This window comes from Onychomys torridus, chromosome 3, assembly GCF_903995425.1.
Source record: "Onychomys torridus chromosome 3, mOncTor1.1, whole genome shotgun sequence".
NCBI lineage: Eukaryota > Metazoa > Chordata > Mammalia > Rodentia > Cricetidae > Onychomys > Onychomys torridus.
Window position 1 is genome coordinate 137179611 of NC_050445.1, and position 27762 is coordinate 137207372.

A 27762-nucleotide genomic window follows, 5' to 3' on the forward strand; every position below is an offset into this window, starting at 1 on the left:
GGTCTGACCTCAGTCTTTCATGACTGGCTAACTTAAAAAGAATCAGTTCAAAGGGAAGGAGGGAAAACAGGAAGGGGTTGGTCACAGGTTCTGAGAATGCAGCAGGGTCTTGGTGTAAACAAAAGCTTTACCAGGTGGAGGGTCATTAAAACATTTGCATAAAGGTTTTATGGGTAGGGGTGAATTCCTTGTCTTGAATCAAAGCTTTACCGTGTTTGACAGAAAAGATAAATATTTAGTGTTTCTTACACTACAAAACAGACACTTGTCAAGTACCAATTGTTTTAGAGGGTAGAGGGACTACTATAGTCCTATGCGTTTTAGTATGTTGATGTGAGTGGGAGGGTAAGAAGTGAGCAGTCATGGTGAGACCGGAAATAAGTATCAGGTGGTTAGATGGGAAGTAGAGGAGAGGGATGCACAAGGGGGGGGGGGGGGGGAGGAAACTGAGGCAAACAGAAAAGCAGGGTGGGTATGTGGGGTTTGGGCTGATGGTAGACTACAAAGAAGAGGTAAAGATACCCAGATTTCATATACTAGGCCAGCTTCTGGGCCTTGGGAGATGTAACAGTAGGAGGAATGGGGCTCAGGGAAAGAGAAAGGAAGAAAAAAAGAGAAGAGTAAAAGTCATAAACAGTTGGAAACATCTCCTACAATGACCTACTGACTAGAGGATGGTCTCAACCTTTCTAATGCTGTGACCCTTTAATTCAGTTCCTCATGTTGTGGTGATTCACCCAACCACAACATTTTTTAAAAAGATTTATTTATTTATTATGTATACAGTGTTCTGCATGTATGTATGTATGCCTTCACACCAGAAGAGGACACCAGATCTCATTACAGACGGTTGTGAGCCACTATGTGGGCTGGGAATTGAACTCAAGACCTCTGGAAGAGCAGCCAGTGCTCTTAACCACTGAGCCGTCTCTCCAACCTGCACCCCAACCATAACTTAAAACATAACTTTAGCCATCACAGTAGCAGTCACTGGCAACCGTTTCTATGAACCCTCCTCTAGTATAACTATTGTAGATTTCCCAACTGAAGTTTGTAGGCCAGTTTGGTTGTGGTTGATGAAATAAGAGCAGTCCAGTGGTGGAGAAAATCTGATAACAGAGGTTTTGGAGACTGGAGGAGTAATTGGTGGGGTGATAAACTACCTCAGCTCCCTGTGGCTTCTAGTCTCTGTCCTGGAACTCACGAGGTAGTCCAGGCTGGCCTGAAACTCTTGAGTCCTCCTCTACTCTCTGTCTCCCAAATGTACCATTGGCTCTTACATATATGATTCTACTTGCTCTTAGCATTGCCATGGGAGGCAAATATTATCTCTCCTGGTTTACAAGGGAAACTAGGCTGTAGGTAGGTTAGACTCTTTGCTCAGAATTCCTTAGCTAGGAAATTATATCCACATATAGGCATATTATGATTTGAATATGAAATGTCCCACAGGTTCATATATTTGAATATTTGGCCTCCAGTCAGTGGTGCCACGTGTGAAGAGCATGAAATCCTTAGAAGATGGAACCTCACTGGAGAATGTGGTACTTGGGGGATGGGGATAGCATGGGGGCCCTGGGGAGGGGGCTGGGGTTTTATAGCTATGCCCCATTTTCTGTTCATTTCTGTGCCTTCTGAGTGTAACCACTGAGCCACATACCTAACCTTTTTTTTCTTTTTCTTTTTTTGTTTTTTGTTTTTTTTTTAATTTTCAATATAGGTTTCTCTGTGTAGCCCTGGCTGTCCTAGAACTTACTCTGTAGACCAGGCTGGCCTGGAACTCAGATATCTGTCCGCCTCTGCCTCCTGAGTGCTGGGATTAAAGGTGTGCACTACCACTGCCCCCCCACCCATGGCCTTATTTTTAATTTTGTGTGTTTATGTTCATATTATTGATGCAAATCAATTGAAAAATTAAAATCAAGAAATCTTACAAGTTTTTCCTATTTATTATAAAAGTAACACATTTTAGAATGGTATTTCTATACATGATGTTCAGTTAGTTGGTTAGCCACACAGGAAAACAAGGCTTCATAAGCCTGCCTCATAGGGGACCTTCTTATTCAAACCACCCCAGCATCCAAAAAACACACAGAGCCAGATACACTGATAGCCTTTCAAAAGTTTAATTTTTTAGCCTACTCCCAAAGTCCCATCTTCCCTAGATTTCACCTCCAGGAGACATGCTCATCTTCCCGCCACCAGCTACCGCCACCGCACTCTGAGAGTCCCCGAATGGATGAAAGAATGGCCATTTCTCTTCCACTGCGACCCTGCCTTGTGGAGTCTCCTGTGTGAAAGTATCCCCACCTCTCCATAAGAAAGCAGAGTCTGAGGTCCAGGCATACCCATCTGCCATCCATCCTATCAGAGACCCAAATTGAGTGAGTGAATGAATTCTGCTTCAGGAGGAAAATCATGTTCACGATGTCGCGGAGGGTTCACTTAGTCCCCTTCCAGCTTCTATCCTGAAAATCAAGCAAGCAAGTAAATGAACAGCAGACGACATGAAGGTCTTACTTACCGAGGAGTGCTCTTCTCAGACCTAGGACCCATGTCACCTCAGGCTTTTCATCCTTACTCTCTCTCTTCATCCGTCTCTTTACTCTTTCTGTCTTGAGTTTCCTTCCAGTATTTTTGTACAATGAAGACATACTATGTAAAAATACTAGGAAAAATCCATCTGTTTTCTAAGCCAATGGAAAAAATATTGTTTTTAAAAGTCGTACAAGGAGTCTGTGAAGACGGCTCAGTCAGCAAAGCGCTTGCCTTTCAGACATGAGGAACTGAGTTCATTTCCCATAACTCATGTAAAAACAATCCAGGTGTGGCGCTGCACACTTGCATTCCCAGTGATAGGAAGGTGGAGACAGGAGGGTCCCTGGGGCCCACAGGCTAGCCAACCTAGACTGCTTGATGAGTTCCAGGCCAGTGACAGACCATGTCTCCAAAAAAAAAAAAAAAGGCAGAATGTTGTCTTCTGCCCCATTCCCACACAGGAGGCACACACACAGACAGACAGACAGACAGACATATGTACATGTACCCTTACAATACACTCATAACCATATAGAAACCATCACATAAATGCCACTATTGGTTTTTCTGGTGTGAACTATGGAGACATCGTACTCTCCTCAAGAGTTAAGGACAGTTTGGCACTTGAGATATTGAGGCAGGAGGTCTTCAAGTTCAAACACCAGCCTGAGTCACATAGCAAGACCTCATGGAAGCACACTTTCACCAAAAAATGTTCCAAAGACAGTAACAGTATCTCAAAAAAGTTCTCTCCCCTGCCCAAAAGTCCTCTTCCTTCTGAATGTTACCACTCCGCCCCCAAATGGACTTCTTTCTCTGCTGGACTCACCTCATACACAAGGGTCAGAGTACTGAGTCATCGCCTGCTCATCTGTGAAATGAATTGACATGTTACTCTTGGGAGAATTCAGAGGTAAAAGTTCTGCTTTATCCATGTTCAGATGTCTCCGTCGTCATGAGCACGTTAGAGTGACAAGCACTTTCAATCACTAACACTGTGTGTTAGGGTGAATTATTAACTACATCAGTTATTGACTACATCAGAAACATCAGCACTCATCAGCTCCTTGAGAATAGTGGTCTACTTTGTTCCTTTGGTCTAAAGACCACAGCATGTAAAATACCTCTTCTGTAGATGCGTTTTTATTACTGATTGATTTTATTTCATTTGTTTGTTTTGAAACAGTCTTATATAGCCCATGCTGGCCTCAAACTCTCTATGTAGCTGAAGCTAGCCCTTATCTTTTGGCTTTTGCCTCCTAAGTGTTGAGATTACAGGTATCTACCACCATGCCTGGCTCCCTTCACCCCCACCTCCACCCCTGTGCTGGGATTGAACACAGGGCCTTGTGAATGCTAGCTAGTCAAGCACTGGACTGGTCAGCTATAGTTTTTTAGATGACTTAAAAAAAAGATGTTTTAGGTCAGGTAATATGATTGCATGCTGCTTGTCTTGGGAAGAAGTGTTTGTAAAATTAAGAGCAAGAAGCCATAAAAGTGAGATAAAATTGTGTTGGGAGATGCATGTAGCTCTCCATACTCACCTGGCAAGTAGTAGTCATAGACTTTGATGGTGGCAGGTTTCAGGTTGGTCACCAACACACTTTGGCTGATGGTCAAAGTGTAAGTCTGAGTCTTCTTTCTGAGCTGTGGGGAACACAGATCAAGCACATTAAAATGAGGGGGCCAGACAGATGGCTCACAATCATATGTCACTCCAGCTCTAGTGGATTCAATGCACCCTTCTGGCCTTCATGGGCACCCACAGGTACATGGCACAGACATCACACACACATACACACACACCCTTACACAAACAAAAAACAAAAATGCATTTAAAGACAACTTAAATGAACCATGCGGGTAACAGCATGGTGATATGTACCTGCACCACCCAGAGTCCAAGCACTCAGGAGGCTGAGACAAGAGAATCAAGAGTCTAAGATGAGCAGCAAGACCCTGCTTCAAGGAGAAGAGGGGAAGAGGGAGAAAGGGAAGAGGGAGGGAAAAAAAAAAACCTAAAATGAATTATAGCTCCGTGGTTGGATGCTTGCCAAGCACATGTGAGGTCACGGGTGTGATCTTCTGCACTACAACAAGCAGACAAACCAATGTGTCTTTCCGGAAGATGGACGAGCTGGACAGAGGGCTGAAAATGGGACATGGATCTTCACAGTAAAAGTAAGCTTTAGTTTGGTACATTCTCCCCTGTTGACTTTAAAATAAAAGTGACTTAGGCCAGTATGGTGGCGCAGCCTTCAATTTCAGTACTTTGGGAGGCAGAGGCAGGCAGACCTCAGTGAGTGCAAGGCCAGCCTGGTCTACAAAGCGAGTTCAAGGACAGCCAGGACTGTTACACAGAGAAACCTTGTCTCGATAAACGAAAAAATAAAATAAAAAATAAAAAGTAAAGGTGACTTTATTCCCCATGTGTAACAAAGTTTGATGAAAATTAGAATCACATCAAATTTTAGACTGTTACTAGGTCCTTGGAAACTTCTAATTTTATTGAAATGAAAACAAGTTCAATTAAAATTAATCTTAGCATTAAAATAAAATAATATGGACATATAACATATATTGAGGGCTTATTTTGTGTCAGTAATCCTTTCAAATACTTTTTTGGTTTTTTTTTTTTTTTTTTTTGGTTTTTCGAGACAGGGTTTCTCTGTGTAGCTTTGTGCCTTTCCTGGAATTCACTTGGTAGACCAGGCTGGCCTCGAACTCACAGAGATCTGCCTGGCTCTGCCTCCCAAGTGCTGGGATTAAAGGCATGCACCACCACCGCCTGGCTTCAAATACTTTTATAGTCTTAAATCACTTAATCCTCTCAAGAGCGCTGCAGGATTAGCACGCAGTTCAGTGGTAGGGCACTGGGTCAACCTTCAGCACTGCAAATAAATGAATAAAAATCGAATAGTTCTAGGACAGATATAGTTATCTGTATTTTACCAATACCTCATTTCATGGTTAGGGAAACCAAGACTTTCAACAGCTTGCCCAAAGCTACACAGCCAATAGCTAAAACCTGGAGTTCAGAGCACTATTTTGGATAAAGGCTTTGCTGTTAAGCATGTATTGTAATCTAGAATCACAATGATGCTTGTGGCTACCAAACACTCGAAACTGGCCAGAAAGAATGGAGATGGGCTGACAGGATAAAGCACATGCTGGTGTGCAAAAGCGGAATGCATATGCATAGGCATTCATTAATACATATCTCACTTCATGTTTCAATATATTATAAAGTTGAAATGTTGGAGAATATAAAGTTAAATTAAAAAACATTTTCTTAGCTGGGCGGTGGTGGCGGCGCACGCCTTTAATCCCAGCACTCGGGAGGCAGCGTCAGGTGGATCTCTGTGAGTTTGAGTCCAGCCTGGGCTACCAAATGAGTTCTAGGAAAGGCCGAAAAGCTACACAAAGAAACCCTGTCTTGAAAAACAAAAAACAAAAAACAAAAAACAAAAACAAAAAAAAAAAATGAAACCTCAATGGTGTAAACAGCTCAGGGTATCCGTCTGTGGGAGGGTATTTGCTTGTAGAGGCAGTACCTGGCTTTGTGGTGCACATCATGGAGCAGACCCCTTCTCACGTTGTGCACTCCCAGGTCCTGCTTGTCTGTGTACAGAACACTTGGACATGCAGATTTGAAGGGAAGCCAGTGGATACACACATAATCCAGCTCTTTGGTTAGTTCTGAACACCTACCTCCTCCAACTAAATGTTAAGTGTGTCTTTGCTGAACTCGACCTTCTTCACCAGGGGTTGCTGCAGAAGCTAGATTTGGAAAGGAGGAAAGAAAGAGATTAGGAGCCAGAACCAGGCTCTTGACTATCCCTGGGGTAAAGTATTTTACTCAACTTTAAACTCCCAACATTTCAGTCTTATCATGAGCCATATACTAACAAGGATGTATACTTTTTCCTTTTCACTACACCTTTGAATTCCAGTATGTTCTACATGTTGTAGATAGCCAACATGACTCTGCTTTTTCTGGCTAGTTTCAAGTGCTCCAGAATAAAGAGGCATGTAGGCCACGTGTACAGTATTTGCCTAGCATGTGCAAGGCCCTGGGTTCCAACCCCAGCACAGGATAAGAATAGAAACCAAAACCAATGCTGCTCCCACTTTATATATCCGATGCACCTCACTCAACAGCCCTTTCTGATGTCCGATCTTGAGTTGTAAATGGGTAGATGATAGATATCTAGGATGATGCCAACTTCACCGGGTTTTGGTTCATCAATAAGGTTAGGTTCTCTAAGAGACAGTTAAATAAATAAAAAGAAGCCACCTACTAACTGCCTGGTGCCTTCCATGGGACTGAACCCAGACAGCATCTTCACTTCCACAATGGCCATGTTGGAAGAGCTGCGGCTCCCCACGTAACTGAGGGCAGGAAGAAGCAGACTTGTTGTCAACCTACTATTTCCACTCTTGCTACACTGCATCATCATACACCCGTGTGTGGATGTATGCACATCCCCACTCCACCCACCCCCTCCACACACAAATTCAGTTCCCAAGACCCAGATGCCCTCAGCTTTCCTTGCCTGGTATGAATTGCGAGAGTCAAGGACCGAGGTAAAGCGAGTTTTTTACAACTAGCTTTTCCCGTTTCCACCTGAAGGCTGAAGGTCTCCGGAATTTTAGGAGAGAAAACGTTGTATCTCAACACCGTCTGGTGGAAAGAGATAACAAGATCAGAATAAAGAAGGACTTCAAATTTGTGCACCTCAGACCACTTTCCCAGGGAGAGAGAGACACACACAAAGGGAAGGAGAGAGGGAGGGAGGGCAGAGGCAGGAAGTGGGAAGTGAGCGATTGTGTTCGAGGTAAGAATTCTGACACTGCTTTCCTGTGCACTCCGTTCTCTTGGCCCTCAGCTTGCCTGCACATAGACGCAGCCCTGGCCAGAGGCCTCCACAGTGTATACTCCGGGGATGCTGGGTAATGCCTCCTGCTGCAGTACCAGTCGGTTGGCAGACTCTACGTTGAAAGTGCGTTGGAAATTCTCAGTGGATTTTACAAGCATGCTGACTCTCTCAGATGGCGTGTAGGCAACGGCAGCATACTTGGCAAGCGCTTGGAGGGCAACTACAGTATCCTGAAGTAAAACAAGCACATGCTTTACTGGTCTGTGAGCCATGCAAATAAACCTGAAGACCTGTAACCAGTGCCTGGGGGCTGAAGCCGGCTTGGTAGCAGCACTCCTAAGTATATAGAGAACTATATTCCCCTCTCCTGGGGAAGCTGATAGGGAAACCCCGACAACTTACATTTATAGAAAATCATCACTAACGAGTTGTTATTGAACAGTCTTAAGGTCATCTGGCCATTTTGGTGAATTCATACTTAGAGATAGAACTTAGCTTCAAAGGGGTTATTTCTAGAATCAAGAGGATAATGGCTCATTGTATGTTTTATGGCTCTCTTGTTGGAGGAGGAACTAGCAATAACTTGACGGTCCTAGGAAATTTATACCTTCTGCAGTTATTTATTCTGCAGTCATCTGTGTGAGGACCTCTGTCTGGCTGGAGAGGGCACCAGGACCCTTAGACAATCTTTCCTTTCAGTCCAAGGCTTCTTAGCTACTGAGGCACATGATATCTTTTCTTCAACTCTGAATAAGACGGACTGTCACTCAGAGCACATCCTATTGTACAGCTTGAAGCTTTCCATTAAAAAAAAGCATTTATATAGATTACGATAAAGAGGGAGAAAATGAGACGGCAAGCAAAACTGGTATGTTCTGCTCTCTACTGTGAGAATTTGTACACGCTTGACATTGTAAAATACGTATTCCAGAATAAAGGACCTCACTTTTCACATCCCAATGAGACGGAAAGAACATGCGTATTTGGACAGCATTGCCGCCCTGTGAAGTAGGAAGATGAGACACAACCCTGTGGAGGCTGCAAACAAGCTCCCCTGTACAGCTCTGGCTGCCCTTTGTGAGCCGGAACCACAAGATCATTACTGCTTCAACACACTGCAGCAATCCAACAGAAGGACGTGTGTGTGTGTGTGTGTGTGTGTGTGTGTGTGTGAGAGAGAGAGAGAGAGAGAGAGAGAGAGAGAGAGAGAGAGAGAGACTTCTTGTAATCACTAAGGATTTTAGTGAAAAACAATTCTGATAGGCACTTGTCACTGACAGTTCTAAAGACTTCTCTCTCACTGCTTGGCAATATATTATAATTACTTAGGGCTAAGCATTAAGACGTCTTTCCTGATTAAGAATGTCCCTGAGAGGCTGAGGTGTAGCCAACTGGCAGAGTGTTCTCTTAGCAGGTACAAGGCCCGGTTTCAGTCCCCAGCAGCAAAAATTGAAAATAAATAAAAATCATTTTCAATCTCCTAAGGAAAAACAACAAAAGAAGTTCTCTGAAGTAAGGCACAGCACCACATCTTTTTAAAAAATCCATTAAATTGGTTGGGTGTGGCCGCATACACCTTTAATGCTAGCACTAGGGGGCAGAGACAGGTGGATATCTGTGAGTTCAAGGCCAGCCTGGTCTACAGAGTGAGTTCCAAGACAGCCAGGGCTGTTACACAGAGAAACCCTGTCTCACAAAATCCAATAAAAAAAAGAAAGAAAGAAAGAAAAAAAAAACCGTAGACTAGCTGGCCTTGAACTCACAGAGATCCACCTGCCTCTGCTTCTCAAGTGCTGGGATTAAAGGCATGTGCCATCACCACCCAGCATGACACTAATTTCAATAAATCAATTTATAATTTCCATGAAGACAAGAAATACATTTTCTTCTTCATTTGAGTAATTTTTACATGTTAGATGTTTAATTTTCAGAACGATGCACTAATAACTAACTATCCTGTTATGATAAGATGCACATATGTGCATATGTGTGCGTGTATGTTTGTGCAATGAGTGCACTGTGGATTGAACCCAAGGCCTTGCCCATGCTAGGCAAGTGCTCTACCACTGAGCTCTAAGGTAACTTTTGATGCGTTCGAATTTACCACAAATTCTATCTTTTTCCTTTATCTCCTCCTGCTACTCTCCAGTTTAACGAAACAGTCTCCTGGTCCCCAAGTCCTGGGTCTCTTTCCTCTGGATTACCAAGCAACAGGTTAATCTTTTTGAAGCAAAGTTTATAAAACAAAACAAGCTACCTTAACCTCTTGGAATTATATCCCAGCTTGAAGCCTGCCATTCAAGGCCTGCCATAATAATGGACAGAAGCTCTATAAGGTGGCTTCTGTTCCATTGGCTCCAACTAAAACAGTTTTCCTAGTAGATCAGTGTCTCTGTTCACATCATTTCTTTTTCCTTTCAATAGTTGCCCACCAAAATTTTATATATCTGCTTAGATCCTTCTCTTTTAACAATTCTCTTGAAATTTTTTTTTGTTTTTTTAAATCTGAACTAGGCATGTAGCTCTCTCTCTCTCTCTCTCTCTCTCTCTCACACACACACACACACACACACACACACACAATCTTTCTATTCAAGTTGATAAAGTTTGCACCTTTATGGTGTTGGTTCCAGATCCTCCTTCATTTATATGATATCTTGAGAAAGGATCTGGCTGGGCCTTGAACTCAGAGATCAGTTCTGTGTCTCTGCCTCCCCAGTACTAGGATTAAAGATGTGCGCTCCTTCCTTTATATGAAATGTGACCTAGCTTTCCTTCTAAACTGTAAATATTTGGAGTAGAGATTATATCTTATTAACTTTCCAATACCTGCAATAATAGAAGGGAACATGCCCATGAACCCTCAATTTTCGTATTTATACAGATCCCCAATAAGCTGTATAATTCATTAACATAAATTTTACCATACTTATGGATTCCTATTCCTATTTACATAGAGTCCTAGTTAGCTTTCTGTTGCCATGATAAACACCATGACCAAAAGCAATTTGAGGAGGAAAGGGTTTATTTGGTTTTTATGACCAAATTGCAGTCCATCATTGAGGCAAGAACTCAAGCAGGGAAGGAAGCTGGAGGCAGGAGCTGAAGCAGAGGCCAAGGAGTGATACTGCTTACTGGCTTGTTCTCCTGGCTTGCTCGGCTTCCTTCCTTCCTTCCTTCCTTCCTTCCTTCCTCCCTCCCTCCCTCCCTCCCTCCCTCCCTTCCTTTTTCTTTCTTTCTTTGTTTTTGGTTTGGTTTTCAAGACATGGTTTCTCTCTGTAGCCCTGGTGGTCCTGGAACTCATTCTATAGAGCAAGCTGGCCTTGAACTCAGAAATCTGCCTGTCTCTGCCTCCTGAGTGCTGGGAGTAAAGGCATGCACCACCACCTGGCTCAGGCTGCGTTCTTTCTTTCTTTCTTTCTTTCTTTCTTTCTTTCTTTCTTTCTTTCTTTCTCTCTCTCTCTCTTTTTTCTTTTTCTTTTTCTTTTTCTTTTTCTTTTTTGAGACAGAGTTTCTCTGTGTAATTTTGGTGCCTGTCCTGGATCTTGCTCCGTAGACCAGGCTGGCCTTGAACTCACAGAGATCTGCCTGGCTCTTCAGGCTGCTTTATTATACCACATAGGACCACCAGTCCAGGGTGGCACTGCCCATGTGGTCTGGGCCCTCCCACATCAGTCATTATACAAGCCAATGCACCACAGACTTGCCTACAGATAATGTGATGGAGGCATTTTCTCAGTTGAGGACCCCTCTTCTTAGATGACTCTAGCTTGTGTCAAGTTGACAAGAACTAACCAGCCCACATGTCAAGTTGACAAGAACTAACCAGCCCACATGGTTACTCCACCAAATACTCCACAAAGAGAAAACCAAATGCGCCTGGGATCACTCATATTGTAACAGGCCTCCAGACCTTAGCATAACTGACGCCATGTTAGAGACACCATTCTGACCTTAAAACCCAGCATGTAGGCCCCATACACCTGCCAAAATGGAAACAAAGACCTAATCCATCAAAGACCTAGTCCACCATTCCAGAAAAGTTCCTAAAGGTACTGACTTTGCTTTTTGGTTTCTGTAGTTCTGCTTCTTGCTAATTGTGACAACGTGGCTATGGTTTGTGTACATAAAAGACAAAGGGCTGCAAGGCTCAGCTGCAGGATTCTGGCAAGTTCCCAGTACAGCTGCCAGCCAGCAATGAGGACTTTCTTTTCTATTTTAAGAGTGCCTTTGTGGTAGTCTCTGGTGGGCTGATCTTAAAACATGTTCACATGACCTAATTAATCCTTCTGTATATTTTCATATGCCTTTTCTCCATTTCTATAAGATTATAAGAACCCAGAGGGCAAGGGAGATATTTCTCTATGTCCACAGTGTACCTGACTATGTCAGAAAAGCAGACCGCTCACCTGAGTGGAAGAGAAGCCTCCATATGCATTGCGTTGCTTGGCCAACCAAGCCGCTGTGCGAGTGGCCTTGGCTACTTCCTCTTGAATCAGGCAGTTCTTGGTGAGCTGAGCCAACAACACGTAGGCTGTAAGTTCTACACTCACTGTCTGAGGCTCGGACCGAGGACTAGCACCTGCAGTGGCAGGTTTCTGGCTCCAGTGAATGGATTCCCCTACAGAGAAGAAAGAATCGCTGTAAAGGTTGGCCAAGAGCTGACATACTTTCTCATTTTCACTTACTAAGTATCATACCTTAAAGTGGAGAAGTGTCGGCCAAGAATCAATTGTGGGTTAGAAAATACTTCTCAGAATCAGCTGGTTCAGTTAGCCCTACGTATGTATGATGTGTGTGTGTGTGTGAGTGTGTATGCGCGTGCAAATGTGCAAACAACCACACATAACTCCCTAAGGTGAAGCTAGAAGGTCAGTAAATGTTCTTGCTGCAGAAATACGTGAGAACCATTCTTGTTAGTTGAAAGGTTCTGATGCTGATACAAATAAGTAGGCAAAAACTTCTGATAAGAATTTTATGTGCTTGGGGGCACTTGTTGCTGCTGAACAAGATTTCAGTAATGTTTCATTCTTTGCTTCACTTCTGCCAAGGCTGGCCATTTTGAAAACAAAAATGGTAAGATGTGAGCCAAGCGGTGGTGGCGCACATCTTTAATCCCAGCACTCAGGAGGCAGAGCCAGGTGGATCTCTGTGAGTTCCAGGCCAGCCTGGGCTACACAGCGAGATCCAGGACAGGCTTCAAAGCTACACAGAGAAACCCTGTCTCAAAAAAACCAAAAAAAAAAAAAAAAGTAAGATATGTATCCATAGAAGAAAATATGCTAATGAAAGTGGTCAAATAAAACATATTGATAGGGCAATCAGGTAGAACCAGGGGCAAAAATCAACCTTGATGACGGATAACCTGAAAGAACACATGGACAGAGAGAGTGGGAGAAGACCGTTTAAAGAGAAGTTGAGGTAATGAATAACTCATTGAGGTCATCTAACTGGAAGAACAAAGCAGAAACATGTGAGCTACCATTCAAGATAACATGAAAGGGACAAGCACTATGAATCAATCTAGTGAGGAACAGGTGTGTCCTGCCCAGTCTCAACGAGAGTCATGTACAAGACAAAATCTATCCTGAGCTCCTAGAAGAGGACAGTATGGGATTGGTGTTCACATAGATGGAAGCTGAGATTAAATTTCTGCCTGGAAATATAATTCTACATATGTAGATAAAGAAAATGTACTGATGTTTCACTTACGACTTTGTTATAACTTCAAATATTATTCTAAATATACCCAACTTGATCTTAGACCAAATATCTCCAAAATAGTTCTATGTCACCAGTAACCCTGACCAACTTCAACAGATGCATTCCCATGTTCCGAATATGCAGTGATGTCTTTTAAGGACTTAATGGACTTTCTCTCACAACTCCCAATGATGAGCTTGTGATTCAACTTCTACCAAAACAATCCCTAAATTTTAACATATGTGAGGCAGAGGACGGCACAGAAAATGATGGCTAACTCACAGCACACCTTTAACAATTCCAGAGAATGCCGACCATGACCAACATACCTGAGACCGTGGCCTGTTGATCTAACTTGTGAAGAAGAGCACTTCTGATTTCCATTTCTCCAGCCAGAGAGAAGGTATAAGCTAATAGGGCCTGGGTGTAGAGGTTGTTAGTGGTGGCGACAGATTTCCTGAGGCACTGCAGACCTCGTCTCACCATCGAGTCCTAAAAGGACAAGATGAACAACTAAGTTCATAAGGCGCTATCATAAATAAGATGGGAAGCAATAAGGGTACTGTCATATCTTCCTTGACTTTAACAGAGTGAATAGTGGGCCAGTGGTTCAGTGGATAATGTCACTTGCCACCAAGCTTGATGACCTGAGTTGGCTATCCAAAGCCCATGTGGTGGAAGCAGACAACCAACTCCTGTGAGCTGTCTTCTAATCTACACACACACACACACATACACACACACACACACACACACACACACAGAGAGAGAGAGAGAGAGAGAGAGAGAGAGAGAGAGAGAGAGAGAGAATAAAATATAAAATATAATGACAGGGTGAATAGGAACAAAAAAGAATAAATGTGTCTAGGAACAGGCATGACAAGGAGTTTGAAAACTCACATTGACTGTCTTTCCCATCTCCAGCAGTGCAGCTGTGATGTACGCAGTCAAGGAAATCTCATCATCAACACCACCCTAGAGGGAAGCAGAGAGACTGGACATCAGAGCTGGAGCGACACCTCCAAGAAGAACTCGCAGATTGAAGAAGAAACCATCTCCATAGGCGGTTTCTACAGCCCTGACTGCTGGGACACACCAGGAGGTAAGAAAGACTTCAACGGAAGCCACAGGAGGCGGCAGCCTGAGATCATCAGCTGGGTGGGCAATTAGAAACTCTAAGAGGGGTTTGATCAGAGGTTAAAGGTGGAGGAATAAGTTTCTCATGGGACCCTACCCCCCACCCCCCAGGAACACAAGCCCAGACCCTTATCCAGGAAAGATGAAATGTAACCTTCCCTATTCAACACCGTTCCTAGAAAGAGCTTCGGAAATCTGGAAAACTACGGATTCTAAATTATCCTTATTCCATAGAGAAGGAAATAAGTACTTAAAAACATGAAACGGCTTGCCCACAGAGGCGCAGCTAAAACACTGTAAATCTGGAATGTGAAGTTGCAGAGTTTATCTGGTGTTTTTGTACAGAACCACTGAACTTGATGACACCTGATGAGTTTCTTAATGGGCTATTTGGTTCCGGTAAGAAAGAAGGAGAAAAAACCAAAACCCTGGAATCTTTTTTTTTTTCAATATTTATTTTTATTTTTATATGCATTGGTTCTTTGCCTGCATGCATGTGTGTAAGGGTGTCAGATCTTGGAGTTACAGACAGCTGTGTGCTGTCATGTGAATGCTGGGAACTGAACCAAGGTCCTTTGGAAGAACAGTCAGTGCTCTTAACCTCTGAACCATCTCTCTAGCCTCAAACTCTGGATTCTTGTTCTAGTCAACTCCTGTTGTGTTCCTTGACGTACACGCCAACAGCACCCCAGAATAAGGGCACGTGTGCTGAAGGCTTGGCTCCCAGTCTCTGGTGCTATGGGGAGGTGGTGGGACTTTTCGGGGTTGGGTGGTGGGAGGAAGTTAGGTTACTAGAGGTGTGCCCTAGAACAGGGCAATAGGACCTTTCCTCTTCCTGACAATAAGACCCGCCCCCTTCCAGTCCGTGTCTCTGCTTCCTGTTTTCCACTCAGTGAAGGTTCCACCTGATGCACTCCTCCACCCAGGTCTGAAGCGATGGGGCCACGCAACTATGGACTAACACCTCTGCAACTTTGGGCCAGAATACCAGTGGCAGAAAGCAGGCTGCCACAGAGCATCCAGAGAGGAGGAAGACAGGGACTGACAGGATCGGCATGAGGATGTGATTCCAGTGCTCAGGATTACTCCTAGTCCAGCTCTTAGAATAGCCATGGGGATTGCCCCTCCAGGCAAGTTTATGCAGATCTCTCTCTGGGGGTGCTGTGAAACAGGCAAGCTGTTCCACATACCGGCACCTTGCCCTGTGTTGGGGAGTGTGACTGTTAAAGTGTCAACTTGACGAGATACACAGTCACCTGGGAGATACGCCTCCTGACATGCTGACTCCAGGCATGCTGATGAGGGATTATCTAGGTTAGTGAAAGTGGGAAGAGCACCCTGATGGTGGACAGTCTGCGGGCTGGGGTCCTGGACGGCATACAGAGAAGGAAATGAACTAAGCATGAGCGTTCATGTCTCTCTGCTTCCTGATTGCAGATACAGTGTGGCCAACTGGCCTCTCAAGCGCCCATGCCATGGCTGCCCTGACACAAGACCGTCAAACTGTGCACCAGGTTAAACCCTTCCTTCCTTCCTTCCTTCCTTCCTTCCTTCCTTCCTTCCTCCCTCCCTCCCTCCCACGATTTTGTCAGGTAGCGCACCAGAGCAACAGGAAAGTCTTTAACAGGAGGCGGAAGCAGAGAGGGGTAGGGCAGGGCCCTGGGAGTCTGGCTGCAAAGTCTCAAGTTCTAGCCCTGCCTCTCGTTGGCTTACAGTGTGGACAGTTTGCCACATCTCTGGGCCTTTGTTTCATCTGTAAATGAGATTAATAATAGCATACGGGTACTCGGCTCTCTGGTGTGCTGTAAACATTAAGTATCCAACAAGTGCTGAGAACAGCACCTGGTACAGAGCAAACCTCTTACAAAAGACACTGTGAAATGGCTTTGCTTCGAGCCTGAGGCAGTAGCAAGAGACCCAGAGACTGTCTGGTCCAGAGGTCTGAAACTTCAGCCACTGGTTCTCACTCCCAGTTTCCACTCACTGTCTGGGGTAGGAGCCGGGATTTGCATTTCGGACAAATCCCCAGCTGATGCTGATGCCCTTGATCTGAACACTAGACTCTGGAGACGCTTCTCATTCTATTGACGTGAAGACGGACAACCAGACTGGTAAGCACCCACAAGACCATCCACAGCAGGGATAGACCTGAAAAGGTACTGGGGGGGAGGGGCTGCAGACCCCTCGGCAGATCCCCACCTTCATAGCGGTGTGCAGCAGCTTTCCCACATTGTCATAGCAGCCACTGGGGAGCTGGTTTCCCGCCATCCACTTGAGGGCATCCTGGATGTTCTTGTCATCGATGAAGATGAATTTCTGAGCTTGGCCAAAGCACTTAGTGACGAAGGCTGTCAACCTGCACGGGTGGAGAAAAAAGCAGAGCAAGAAGTGGGGATCTCCAGGCAACGGCGCACAATCCCAGTTTGTTCTGGTTCTAAAAGGGGCCAAGACACAGTGCCCTGGAAACCTAGAAAAGGGTGAACTAAGGCCCAGGGAAAAGAGTGAGGGACTTGACCAGGTGTGAGCAAAACTAAGCAGTGCTGAAAGGTGTAGTGGGTAGCTGTTCCAGCTTTGAAAGTACTACCCCCATTGAGGCTTCAGTAACTGTCACACCTACAAGGCGGGGCCAAGGGAGGACCCCTGAAGACCCGAGATCCAGATGTCACATCCGATCTCTTGGTTCCTGGATACTGGAGGTAGATCGAGCTAGATCGAGCAGAGTTCTCCAGAGAACACTGCTGGACTGTACTACACCTTTCCCGGACCTTGTAACCTATCCTTTTACTTGTAAGTTACCCCACAAAATAAACCTCCCTTTTAACCAGGTAGAGTTGCCTTAATACTACAACCAATAGAAGAGCAGACACTGAGCTCAAGAGGAGGGGATTGCAGAGAGAGAGAGGGGGAGAGGGGGTGCTTCAAGAGTGAAGTTCTGGAGTACGGAGCCAGGTGGGAAGCAGGCAGTGTTACCTACCATGTGTTGCCATTTCCATCCTGTTCCCCGAAGGCGCTATATGAGCCATTGCTGTGTTTATACATCAGTTCCTTCTGGTACCCTGAGGAACCAAGATGTGGTTTTAGACCTCATGACAACTTCAACTCACGTCGCCAAGATTTTCAAGGGTGTGGGTCACTCCAGACACTAAGCTTCTCCCTAGCTTATCGACCTATTGTAAACCTTCCAGAAGGGTGTTCAATGAAGAAAGGTCTGACTTACCTATCTCCAGGAAGCCCACTGCCCGAGACCTGATCTCCTCAGTCAGCAGCCCTGTCTTCTCCAGGTACTGCAAGACATAGATGGTGGGAGCAAAAATGACCATGTTCTGCTCCCCACAGCCACCGGGCATCTGCACCAGACCGTCTAGGTGTTGGAGAGCTGTGCCCATGACGTCTCCTGCCGTGAAGATAGAGAAGTAAGGCATGTGGTGAAAAAGGAAGAAGAAATGTTGTCTTGGTTTGGTTTGGTTTGTTTTTTTCCAAGACAGAGTTTCTCTATGTAATAGCCCTGGCTGTCCTGGGACTCACTCTGTAGACCAGGCTGGCCTCAAACTCAGAGATTTGTCTGTCTCTGCCTCCTGAGAGCTGGGATTAAAAGCGTGTGCTACCACCACCTGGCCAGAAGGAATTCTTAAGAATTGTGACATTTACAAATACATATTAGCTGAGATTTAGTGAGAGCTCGCTGTGTGTTTTAGAGAGAAACACTAAGTTCAACATGTTCTCTACCTTAAAGAGCTCACAGGTAGGGGCTGGAAAGATGGCTCAGTAGTTAAGAGCACTGACTGCTCTTGTAGAGGACCTGGGTTGAGTTCCCAGGACTTACATGGTGGCTCACAAGCTACTGTAACTCCAGTTCCAAGGGATCTGATGCCCGCTTTCTGGCCTCTGTGGGCACCAGACAATAAACATACATCCATGCAGACAAAACACCCACACACATAAACAAAACAAACAAGCAAAACAGGGGTTGATAGTCAAGAGGCCAGCATTAGGAAACAGTTACATTTCTTACAAACAAGTCTAACACAGTTCTCTAATACTGGATGCGTAAAGGTACAGGAGCTCAGGAAAGCAGGTGTCCAAGGGCGTACAGGGATTTTTAAGTGGACAGGTTACCAGAGATGTTGCATACAAATCTACCATACTTAGCCTTAATACATAGGCTCCTCAACTGCACATAAATGCACCCCCTAAAGGGTGCATTCCTCCCAGACACTCATAATATGGATACTCTCTCCAAGTTACACCTACTGACAAAGGACACCCCATCCCCCCCCCCCCCCCCCCCACCCCCCGCCCCGTAAGCCAGCTAGCAGGATATGGTGACTCATTCATGTTGGAGACGTCAGGTTCAATTCAAATCTACGAATAGGTACATGATAGGAACGGTGTGAAAGGAATCTGTCAGAGACAGAAAGGAAAAAGACACCAGGGAAATGAACAGAGTCGCAGAGTTACGGACGCATCACAATCACAACAGAGAAAGTGACCCGGAAGGAATCTTAGAGGGTGAGCGAAGGAAGAAAGTGCTGATCAGTGCCAGCTCCTGCCAGGTGCTAGATAGTGTGGTGACACCTCTAGAGCACATCTTAGTCCCCATCGGTCCCCAATGGTGGTTACTGTTTCACTGAGGGGAAAGGAGGCTGGGGTTGTGTGTGAACTTGTTCCAGCCACGTAGTTCAGTGGCGAGATGACTACATCACACTCCAGGTCTACTCACTTCCACTGTTCTCCCAAAGGAGTAGAGTGCCCTGTGCACTGTTTGTGCGAACACGGCTGTTACCTTCTGAACTGAACACAAATGCTTCACTGTTAAATGGCCGCAGCAAACATCTTTTCTCTACCCAGTTTATAGATACCCTAAACCCAAATACACATCACACATCTGTAACAGCGAGCTTCCTCCTGCCCCAGCAAGTTCATTGTTTAAAAGATTTCATTTTTATCTTGCCTCAATTCCTTCAATTTTTAAAAAGAGATGTATTAAGTGTGTGTGTGTGTGTGTGTGTGTGTGTGTGTGTGTGTGTGTGTGTGTGTGCAGGTACCCTCAGAAACCTGAATAGTGTGCTAGATCCCTTGAAGCTACAGTTACAAGCGATTTTGAGTCAACTGACGTGGTCGCTTGGTCCTCTGGAAGAGGAGAATGTGCTCTTAACCCCCAGCGTCAAACAACGCCTTCAGTTGAAACTAGGTTTGTAATCCTATCTGGGGCACTGCTCTTGTACAGGATCCACTTTCCTTCTTTCACTCCTTCAATCCGGGACACTTGCTGCAGGTCCACGTGCTGCCCCACTGTGCCTGCAGCCTCTGGTCCACTCTGTCCTTTCTGAGCAAGCCCCTTACCCAGAGCAGTGATGTAAGCCTTGGCAGAGTCGGGAACAGTATCCACAGGGAGCTCCAGGGAGACAGAGTCTGAAGCCACCTCTCCTGTGACCACAGAGAAAAGGTGACATGGGTGGTGGAAATCATGGGATTCTGAATCAAGTTCTGTGACCTAGGGTTTCCTATACCCAGTGTTCTCCAGTACTTTCTATGGGGTGGCATGCAGCTGTGTTTAAGGCGATTCACAGTGATTTTTGCTGACAATAAATTTCAAGGAGTCCTACATGTGCTGCTTAGGACTTTCTTTCTTTCTTTCTTTCTTTCTTTCTTTCTCTCTCTCTCTCTCTCTCTCTCTCTCTCTCTCTCTCTCTTTCTTCCTTCCTTTCTTTCTTTTAAATCCTGCCTTTCAGTTCCTGATCCCAGCAGGGGTAACAACTCACTTTTCCCTTCTAGTCCTGTACATGTCTCTGCTTTGTTGGTTTGGTTTGGTTTGGTGACAAGGTCTCTCCCTATGTGGCTCTGGCTAGCCTGGAACTCTAGTTTAGACCAAATTGACCTCAAACTTGTGGTGATCCTCCTGCCTCTGCATTCAACTGGGATTATAGGTTCCACCACCACATCCAGCATCATCCTCCTTTTGTGTATGAAAACCGCCTGTTGCCCACGGGGCATCTTCCCAGCCCTCTCACCTTTTGGACACAGCAATGAGCTGTGAGTCTTCTCCACAAGGACTCCTTCTGGCTGTACGACACAATGGGTGAGCATCAGATGAACAGCATGATGGGAACAGAAGCAGGAGGAAGGACAGAAGGCCCTTCCCACGCTCCCACACTTCCCTCAGAATTTTAGAGAAGGGAGATTCTCTTTGAAGCATAGAAGGACCCTGTTTCAATCCAGGGATCGAATCCAGGCTCTTTCTAGAAACGTCTTTCCAGACACAGCCTACAGCTAGGGGAACCTTTAGAAAACTTGTTAACCAGGGGGTTCATAATGTGTTAAAAAAGCAACTGTGAGGTCATGAATCTGAGTAAGGGAAGCTACCATTTATTTGACTGTTTGCCACGAGCCTGGCGTCACATTGAGCGCTTTCACGGGCCACAGGCCACAGGTATTGGTTAGGCAAAGGGCTAAGACAAGAGGTCCAAGGGAGTAGAACACAGAAATTTCCAGACTGGAGGCAGAGCACGAGGGCTATGAAACTGACGGTCGGGGTGGGGCATTGAGCATCCTGTGTGGGTGTCGTCTCTACCTCTCGTACCAAGCCTGAAAGACACTCACCTTGACAAGAACTGGCTTGATGACAGTGTCGCTCCAGCCTCTGTCAGGGACAACCCCCTTCTGGCCCCCACAGAGTTCATCGCTGCCCACAGTCTTTGTACTAATAGTGAAGTTAACTTGACCTGAGGGGAGACAAAGAAAGGCGAGTGTCACCATAACAACCAGAGGGCCAGCGAGGCCTCTTCCCCTTTAGACTCAGACTGGCATGACCCATCCGTCACCTGGGACCTTGTCAACAGGGCAAGCTCTAGCTCAAAGGCCTGGTGTGCAGCCCGGATTCCGCACTCCTCAGGTATTCCTGGGTGATGAGGAGGCAGTGTGAAGGTGACTTCTAAGGGTGCAGGAGCCCTGCATTTTGATGGTTACCTCCTTTGCGGTGTGGGCTGACTTGAGCGACCCCATTGAGTGGGGGAGGGTGTTTGGTTTTGTGTTTTCTGTTTTTGGATTTTTCAGTTTGGGTACCAAGGGTGCTAAGGACCTTGTGACACATACCAGGCCCTCACTCTGCCATTGAGACAGGTCCCCAGCCCATGTGACTCATGTTTAGTGAGGAGACAGAGCAGAAGTAATGGGTAAGCTCTTCCAGTTGTTACACAAAGGCTGCAGGTTCTTTCTAGTGAGCACACTGGAACACTGGAACAGCCATGTGCTCTGGAGGAGGACAGTTGCTCTGTGATGAAACAGCCCAGAGAAGACGCATGGGAGACGTGGAATGGGGGTTCCAGCTCACGGCTGAGCCTAAGAATGTGGCGTTCGGACCACGAGCCAGCCAGAAACAGGGACTTTGACGTGAACTTGAAAGCAGATCTCCTCTCAAGTCTCCAGGTAAGACTGCAGCCTTGGCTCGCAGCTTGATGGCATCATGACAGACGTTAGTGCCACACAAACCAGGTGTGGTCACATGTGCCTATAATCTCAGCACTTGGGAGCTCGAGGCTTGGATCCAAAGTTCAAGACCATCCTCAGCTACATAGTGAATTTGAGGTCAGCCTGGAATATATGTGACTGTGTATAAATAAACAAATGTTTGTTCTTCCAACCCATTAAGTTTTCCAATAGTGTATAACTATTCAATCAAAGGCCATCTTTTGATTGCCGGGTTTTACTCCCTGAGAGACAGCCAGTAGGTTGGTAAGATTAAAGGAGTTAGTACAGGAGCTGGAAGGGTGGCTCAGTGGTTAACGTCTCCAGCTGCTCTTGTAGAGGACCCAGGTTCAGTCCCCAACACCCACATGGTGACTCACAACCATATAGAACTCCAGTTCCCGGGATCTGATGTCCCTTTCTGACCTCCACAGGCTCCTACATGCCCATGGCACATGGATATACACTCAGGCACGTACACATACACACAAAATTAAAAAAATATGTATTTTCTAAAAATGGATTGGTACATTAAACCAGTCAGCATGGTGCTTGTCCCACAGTAGGTCCTTGTCCTGTTATAATACCAAAAGCTCTCCCTTCACACTCAGAATATTCTAGATTGGATACATTTGATTGTCCCTTTGAGCCTTCCCATATTTACCTATCACACAGCCTAGAGGCAAATAAAAAGGAGGAAAGCAGAGACAAGCAAACGCAGCAGGAAAGCACAGAGGACTTGGATCCTGTTGGCTTCCCGGCTCTTGTTCCTCTCACCCAGCTCGACAGGGGTGATATCCCAGTGGAAGGTCTCGGCTTCGTCAGCACACAGGCACCTGGAGGCCTGAAAACCTGCCCGCGACTCTACACGGTACTCATCTGACGGGCCCAGGTGAGTCTGAATCTGAAGGATTAAGACATAAAAGGTCTGAGAGTGGACCATGATAGTGCAGGCCTGGAAACCCTAAGGCCTGGGAAGGCTGAGGCAGGAGCTCAAGTCCAAGTCAGCTTTGGGCCACAGAGGGAGTTCAAGGCCAGTGGAAGCAACTTTGTGCATTGGCGTTTTGCCATGGGTGTCAGGTCCCCTGGAACTGGAATTACAGACAGTTGTGAGCTGCCATGTGGGTACTGGGAATTGAACACGGGTCCTCTGGAAGAGCAGCCAGTGCTCTTAACCCCTGGGCCATCTCGCTAGCTCTGTGAGACTCTTTCTCAACAATAAAAAGTAAAAAGCAGGCTGGGAGGTGGGAACGGGGTGAGAGTGGATAACGGGAGGTGGGAATGACTAAAACATACTCACGAATGAAATTGTCAAAGACTAAACATGTAGATAAAGAAAGGAAAGGCATGCCGGGACGTGGTAGCTCAGTGGTCGAGCGTCTGGCTAAGGGGCTTGAAGCCATGTGTTCAACTCACAGTATGAAGGAAGGAAAGAAGGGAGGGGGGGGGAGGAAAGGGTGATCTAGGGACTCAGGGCCTGTGACAGCAGCAGTCTCCCAGGGAAATCTGGTATGCTTCCAATTTAGGGATGGCCTTGAAGTGGGCCTTCAGCTCCGGGGCCTCACTGCTGCGGCATGCCCACGCTCACCCTGATGCAGTCCTTCAGATAATTGAAGACGGTGGCTGTAAGGCGGAAGGATTCTCCGCGAACGACTGAGTAAGGCATCATCAGATCAACAAAGAATGGCTGGAAAGCCGTCAGCCCAACAGTAGGCGAAAGGCCGAAGCCTCTGGACTGGGAGGTGCAGAAGGTCATAGCCTTCCACTGTGTGATGGTATCAGGAACTGTGACCTGGACCACCTTGTTTCCGGAGTTACTGTGAACACAACAAGAGCCCAAGTGAGGTGCGGGGCCGAAGAGCATAGAGAATTGATCTGCAAACGGAAAAGTAGAGGCACCGGGAAGTAAATCTTGGGGTGAGGGAGATGTTCAGATACGGGAGAAGGGGTGTCGCGGTTATGCGGCTTGTGGCTTGCCAAAGAGGTCCTAAGCATCAGTGTGGATTTGGGGCGAGCGTGCAGTCTGCACTACGTGGGTGTGAGGTATGAGTCTGAGTGCTTGTTTTGGGACCCCGAGGGAGGAGCTCCTGACACGGAGATTTTCGAAATAAGACTCTACCGCATCACTTACCCGACCGGAAGCAGTTCCCACAGCCAGGTCTCCGGGAAGTACTGGCGGACCTGAGAGCCCACGGTCTGTGGCGATGGCGATGCGAACCCAGTCTCTGGGGCAATACCGCCACCTGCTGACGCGGCTAAGAAGAAAAATTTGGAAATCAGAAGACTGCTGGTAAGGGAGAGCTCATACAAAGCAAAGGACCGCCAAGGGTCATTGGGGAAGGTCGGACCGAGAGCTGTGGCCAGAGACTCGACAGATAAGGGACCCAAGCTCCACAGGCTCGTCCTGGAGAGACACGTCCTGCATCTCCCACCCAGTGCAATCTGAAGCGACAGACTCCGTGCGAGGGCAGAGGGGGTTTTCAGGGTCCCAGGGCCAGAGCAGCAGCTCACCTCCATCCATGGTATTGCTGTAGTGTGGAGGGAGGTGACTGCAGTCTACCGGCTTCTTGATTTTGGCATTTGATAGAATTTTCAAGCCCATGTCCTGAGAAGCACCAAAGAGACCATGAAGTGTGAAGGGGGCTTTACCTTACGACCAGACCTACAGCCAAGGAGTTCCATCCTCAAAGGTTTGAATCAAAATATCCTTTTGTTATTAATGGTGGTTATCACCCAGCATTCAGCCATGGAGACCAGCCTGCTTATTAGGTCACTTGTGGTCTGGGTGTGCAGCTCAGAGACAGAAACATGAGTGGCATTTGGAGCCCTGGGTTCCATCCCCCAAACCATAAGGAAAGGAAGATAACATTGCCTGAGACTTCAGTGTGACTAGTGAGGCCCAACTAGCTCAGCCTTAAAGTCATTAAAAATAAAGATGTTGGGCGGCGGTGGCACACGCCTTTAATCCCAGCACTCGGGAGGCAGAGCCAGGCGGATCTCTGTGAGTTCGAGGCCAGCCTGGTCTGTAGAGCAAGATCCAGGAAAGGCGCAAAGCTACATAGAGAAACCCTGTCTCAAAAAACAACAACGACAAAAAGATGTTTATGCTTCTTCCAAATGTCACTGTAGAGGCCACACCAGCTTAATCAGTCCTACGAAAACACAAGTGTTACAGAAAGGCAAGCATTAGAAAGAACACTCCGATGAAGACGACATGGCCTCTGACCTTGGACATCTCCTGGTCAGACTTGGCTCACACAGTATCCCAAGCCCTGCTCTTAAAACAGGTATAAACTGCTTTCTATGACAATGCAGGCCTCTGGGTCACTCCCCCACTGTTCCTTCTCAAGTGTCACCTGTGAGGGAGGGCCTTGGAAACAGTTCCAGGACAGCCTCACACAGTGGTTCTTTGAGCAGACAAGTTCTCCAGGCAGAAGAGCCTACAGAGACCGTCTCACAGGTCAGCCTCTCCCACATCCTTCCTGTCCGCATGAGCCGCTCTGCTTTCTTAGGTGTGGGGTCCCCTTCCCCTGTTCCCACGCCATCGTTTTCATTGTTTTCACGAAAGCATCAGGGCATCCACCTGGAAGAAAGTGAACAGGTCCGCGCCTTCAGAGTACCAGGGTCTCCAGATGATGGAATGCCTGCTCAGTCCCGCTCCGGGCACAGGATCGATGAGGGGTTGAGGAAAGTCCCATGGGCCGAACACCGGGCACTCATCATACTCAGCCACTTGGTAGGGGTAAAAATTGTACCAGGATGGAAACATCCCATAGACCTGCGATGGGGGGAGGGGAGAAAAGCCCGGACTCAGTGCAGCCCCTGGGGACCACGCCCACTCTGCAGCCACGGCTCACGCTGTCTCGATTCACTTGTACGGATTCTTCTGTTTATTCTATGGCAACCTCTACGGCACTTTTCCTGGGGCCTCATACTTCCTATTTCACTCTTCTTTCTTCTCAGCATCCATATTACTATGTCCTTCAAATACCTTTATTCCTTCTTCCTCCCTCCCTCCCTCCTTCCCTGCTTCCTTCCTTCCATCCCTCCTCCCCTCCCTCCTTCCCTCCCTCCCTCCTTCCATCCCTCCTTTCATCCCTCCATCCCTTCCTCCCTCCTTTCATCCTTCCATCCCTCCCTCCCTCCTTCCCTGCTTCCTTCCTTCCATTCCTCCCTCCCTCCCTCCTTCCCTCCCTCCCTCCCTCCTTCCATCCCTCCTTTCATCTCTCCATCCCTCCCTCCCTCCCTCCTCCTCCTCCCTCCCCCTTCCCTCCCCTCCCTCCCTCCTTCCTCCCTCCCCTCCCTCCTTCCTTCCTTCCTTCCTTTCTGGCTTCACTATATAGCCCAGGCAGGCTTTGAACCGACAGGCTTTGAATGCCCAATGCTGGCATTACAGGTGTGTGCCACCACCACACAGGGCTCCACTTTCAAGGCCTCTGCGGCCTTCCCAGCACCCTTCATTGGGCTCTTATTTCCCTAGGACTCCTGCCCACTGCCGTGCTCCGATACAGCTGAACTGTTCTCTCCATCATCTCTTTTGCCCCACGCCAGTCCCAGACCACTCACAGAGCTGTTGCTCAGCTCACTCTCCGGCCTGAGGAGCAGGACACTCTCATCCACAGCCCGGACTGCACACAGGGACCCAGGTGCTGCCTGAAGCTGTAACTCCACAACTGTCCCTGGGAGCTGCTGGGAAGGTGAGAAGCCAATGGAGACCTGGGGAAGAGAAAGGTATGCATGCAGTGGGGATCCAGTCATCCTGGACAGCAGGTGAAGCAAAGGGACCTGGGTCACCAGCCAGCGTGCCTCTGCCTGGGATCCAACCCATTCCATCACTGTTAGATTATTGATAACATATATTTCTGTGATACTAGAATGTTATGACAGAGATGCACAATGTGGGGAGACTGATAAAGTTTAGAAGAAAAACCTGGGGGACGGGGATATAAATAAGGCCAGCTGGGGTGGCACATGCTTATAAGCCCAGCACTTGGGAGACAGGTAAGAGGGCTGCCCCAAATGTAAGGCCAGCCTGGGCTACATAGCAAGGCCTTGTCACAAAAATAAAGAGAAGAGAAGGGAAGGAGGGAGAAAGGAACGGAGAAGAAGGAGAAAAAGGGAGAGAATACTGGAACAGAGGGGGAGCATGCCTCTGAGATGGGCTCTCACCGTAGCTTAGACTGGCCCTGAACTCACACTCATCTTACCCGCCTCCAGCTCTGGTGTCGGTTTAGAAGGGGAAAGAGAAGGAGGAGGACGAAGAAAAGGGGGAGCAGGAGGAGGAGCACTGGGGAGACCAGTAAGGGAAGGGGAAGGACCAGAAGGGGGAAGAAAGAGATTTCAGCATAGATCTAACACACTAAAGACAAGTCCAGTTCCATCAACTTCCATATTCTCCTCAGATTGTGCTGAACTTGCTGGTCTCCAACTTCATCACACACAAGAGCTTTCTCTTCCAGTTCCTCTTAACTGCCGCCTTACCTGGTTGTCGAAGCACATCTCCACGGAGAACTGAATTTTGTCAGCTATGACCCCTCCGCCGGGAAATATGGTGTAGATGACGAGGGAGGGGGAAGGGGCCATTCTGGAGGTGAAGGTCAGCGAGACGGAGAAGGAGCTTTTTGGTCCTGAAAAAGAAGAGGGGGCAGAGGAGCAAGGATGCACACCCACCTGCACGGCTCTTCTCCAGCGTCTGGTGGGGCCTCGGGGTCTGCACTGCCTCCCTTTCTCTCCAGTGTCTGGTTGTTAGCATTCTTCTCCAGTCACCTCCCAGCATAGGAACTCTTCCCTAGGATCGCCCCACACCTCTGTCTCCCAGAAGCATGCACACTCACTTTTCTCTTTAACCTTCAGCTGCTTCTGCCCTTCCATCTGCAAACTCCCTTTCCCTGTTACCTATGGAAGGGAGAGAGAAAAAAACCCAAAGCTCAAAAGTCAGTTCCCTTCCCTTGGGCCCCCTACCTGCGGAGCATGTCTGCATCCCCACCGGGAACTGCAACTCTCTGCACGCTTTTAGAGCCTGCGCAGTACCTCACCTAGC

At 47.0% G+C, this 27762-nt stretch overlaps 1 protein-coding gene across 4 annotated transcripts; it reads right to left on the minus strand.

The window, feature by feature from the left end:
* Nucleotides 1-2034: 2034 nt before the first annotated feature.
* A2ml1 (alpha-2-macroglobulin like 1) lies at nucleotides 2035-27716 on the minus strand. 4 transcript variants are annotated; one of them, XR_004944563.1, is made up of 25 exons: nucleotides 27557-27716; nucleotides 27204-27349; nucleotides 26289-26438; nucleotides 25306-25500; nucleotides 24234-24327; nucleotides 23854-23977; nucleotides 23311-23539; nucleotides 22500-22626; nucleotides 20859-20980; nucleotides 20270-20321; nucleotides 19602-19685; nucleotides 17476-17652; nucleotides 17233-17314; nucleotides 16458-16614; nucleotides 14022-14096; nucleotides 13451-13613; nucleotides 11828-12039; nucleotides 7433-7648; nucleotides 7095-7222; nucleotides 6840-6930; nucleotides 6250-6318; nucleotides 4424-4497; nucleotides 4083-4185; nucleotides 3368-3409; nucleotides 2035-2468 (listed from the first exon to the last, which is right to left on the minus strand). XR_004944563.1 is itself a non-coding variant. In XM_036182771.1 (22 exons), exons 1-21 carry the CDS (start codon nucleotides 27591-27593, stop codon nucleotides 6259-6261), a joined length of 2721 nt encoding a protein of 906 aa, XP_036038664.1. In that variant the 5' UTR covers nucleotides 27594-27716; the 3' UTR covers nucleotides 6034-6159; nucleotides 6250-6258. The 4 variants fall into 4 exon arrangements, 1 of the variants encoding a protein (XP_036038664.1); XR_004944562.1 differs by having other exon boundaries at nucleotides 4424-4500; XR_004944564.1 differs by lacking the exon at nucleotides 4424-4497.
* Between the last annotated feature and the right edge of the window lie 46 nt (nucleotides 27717-27762).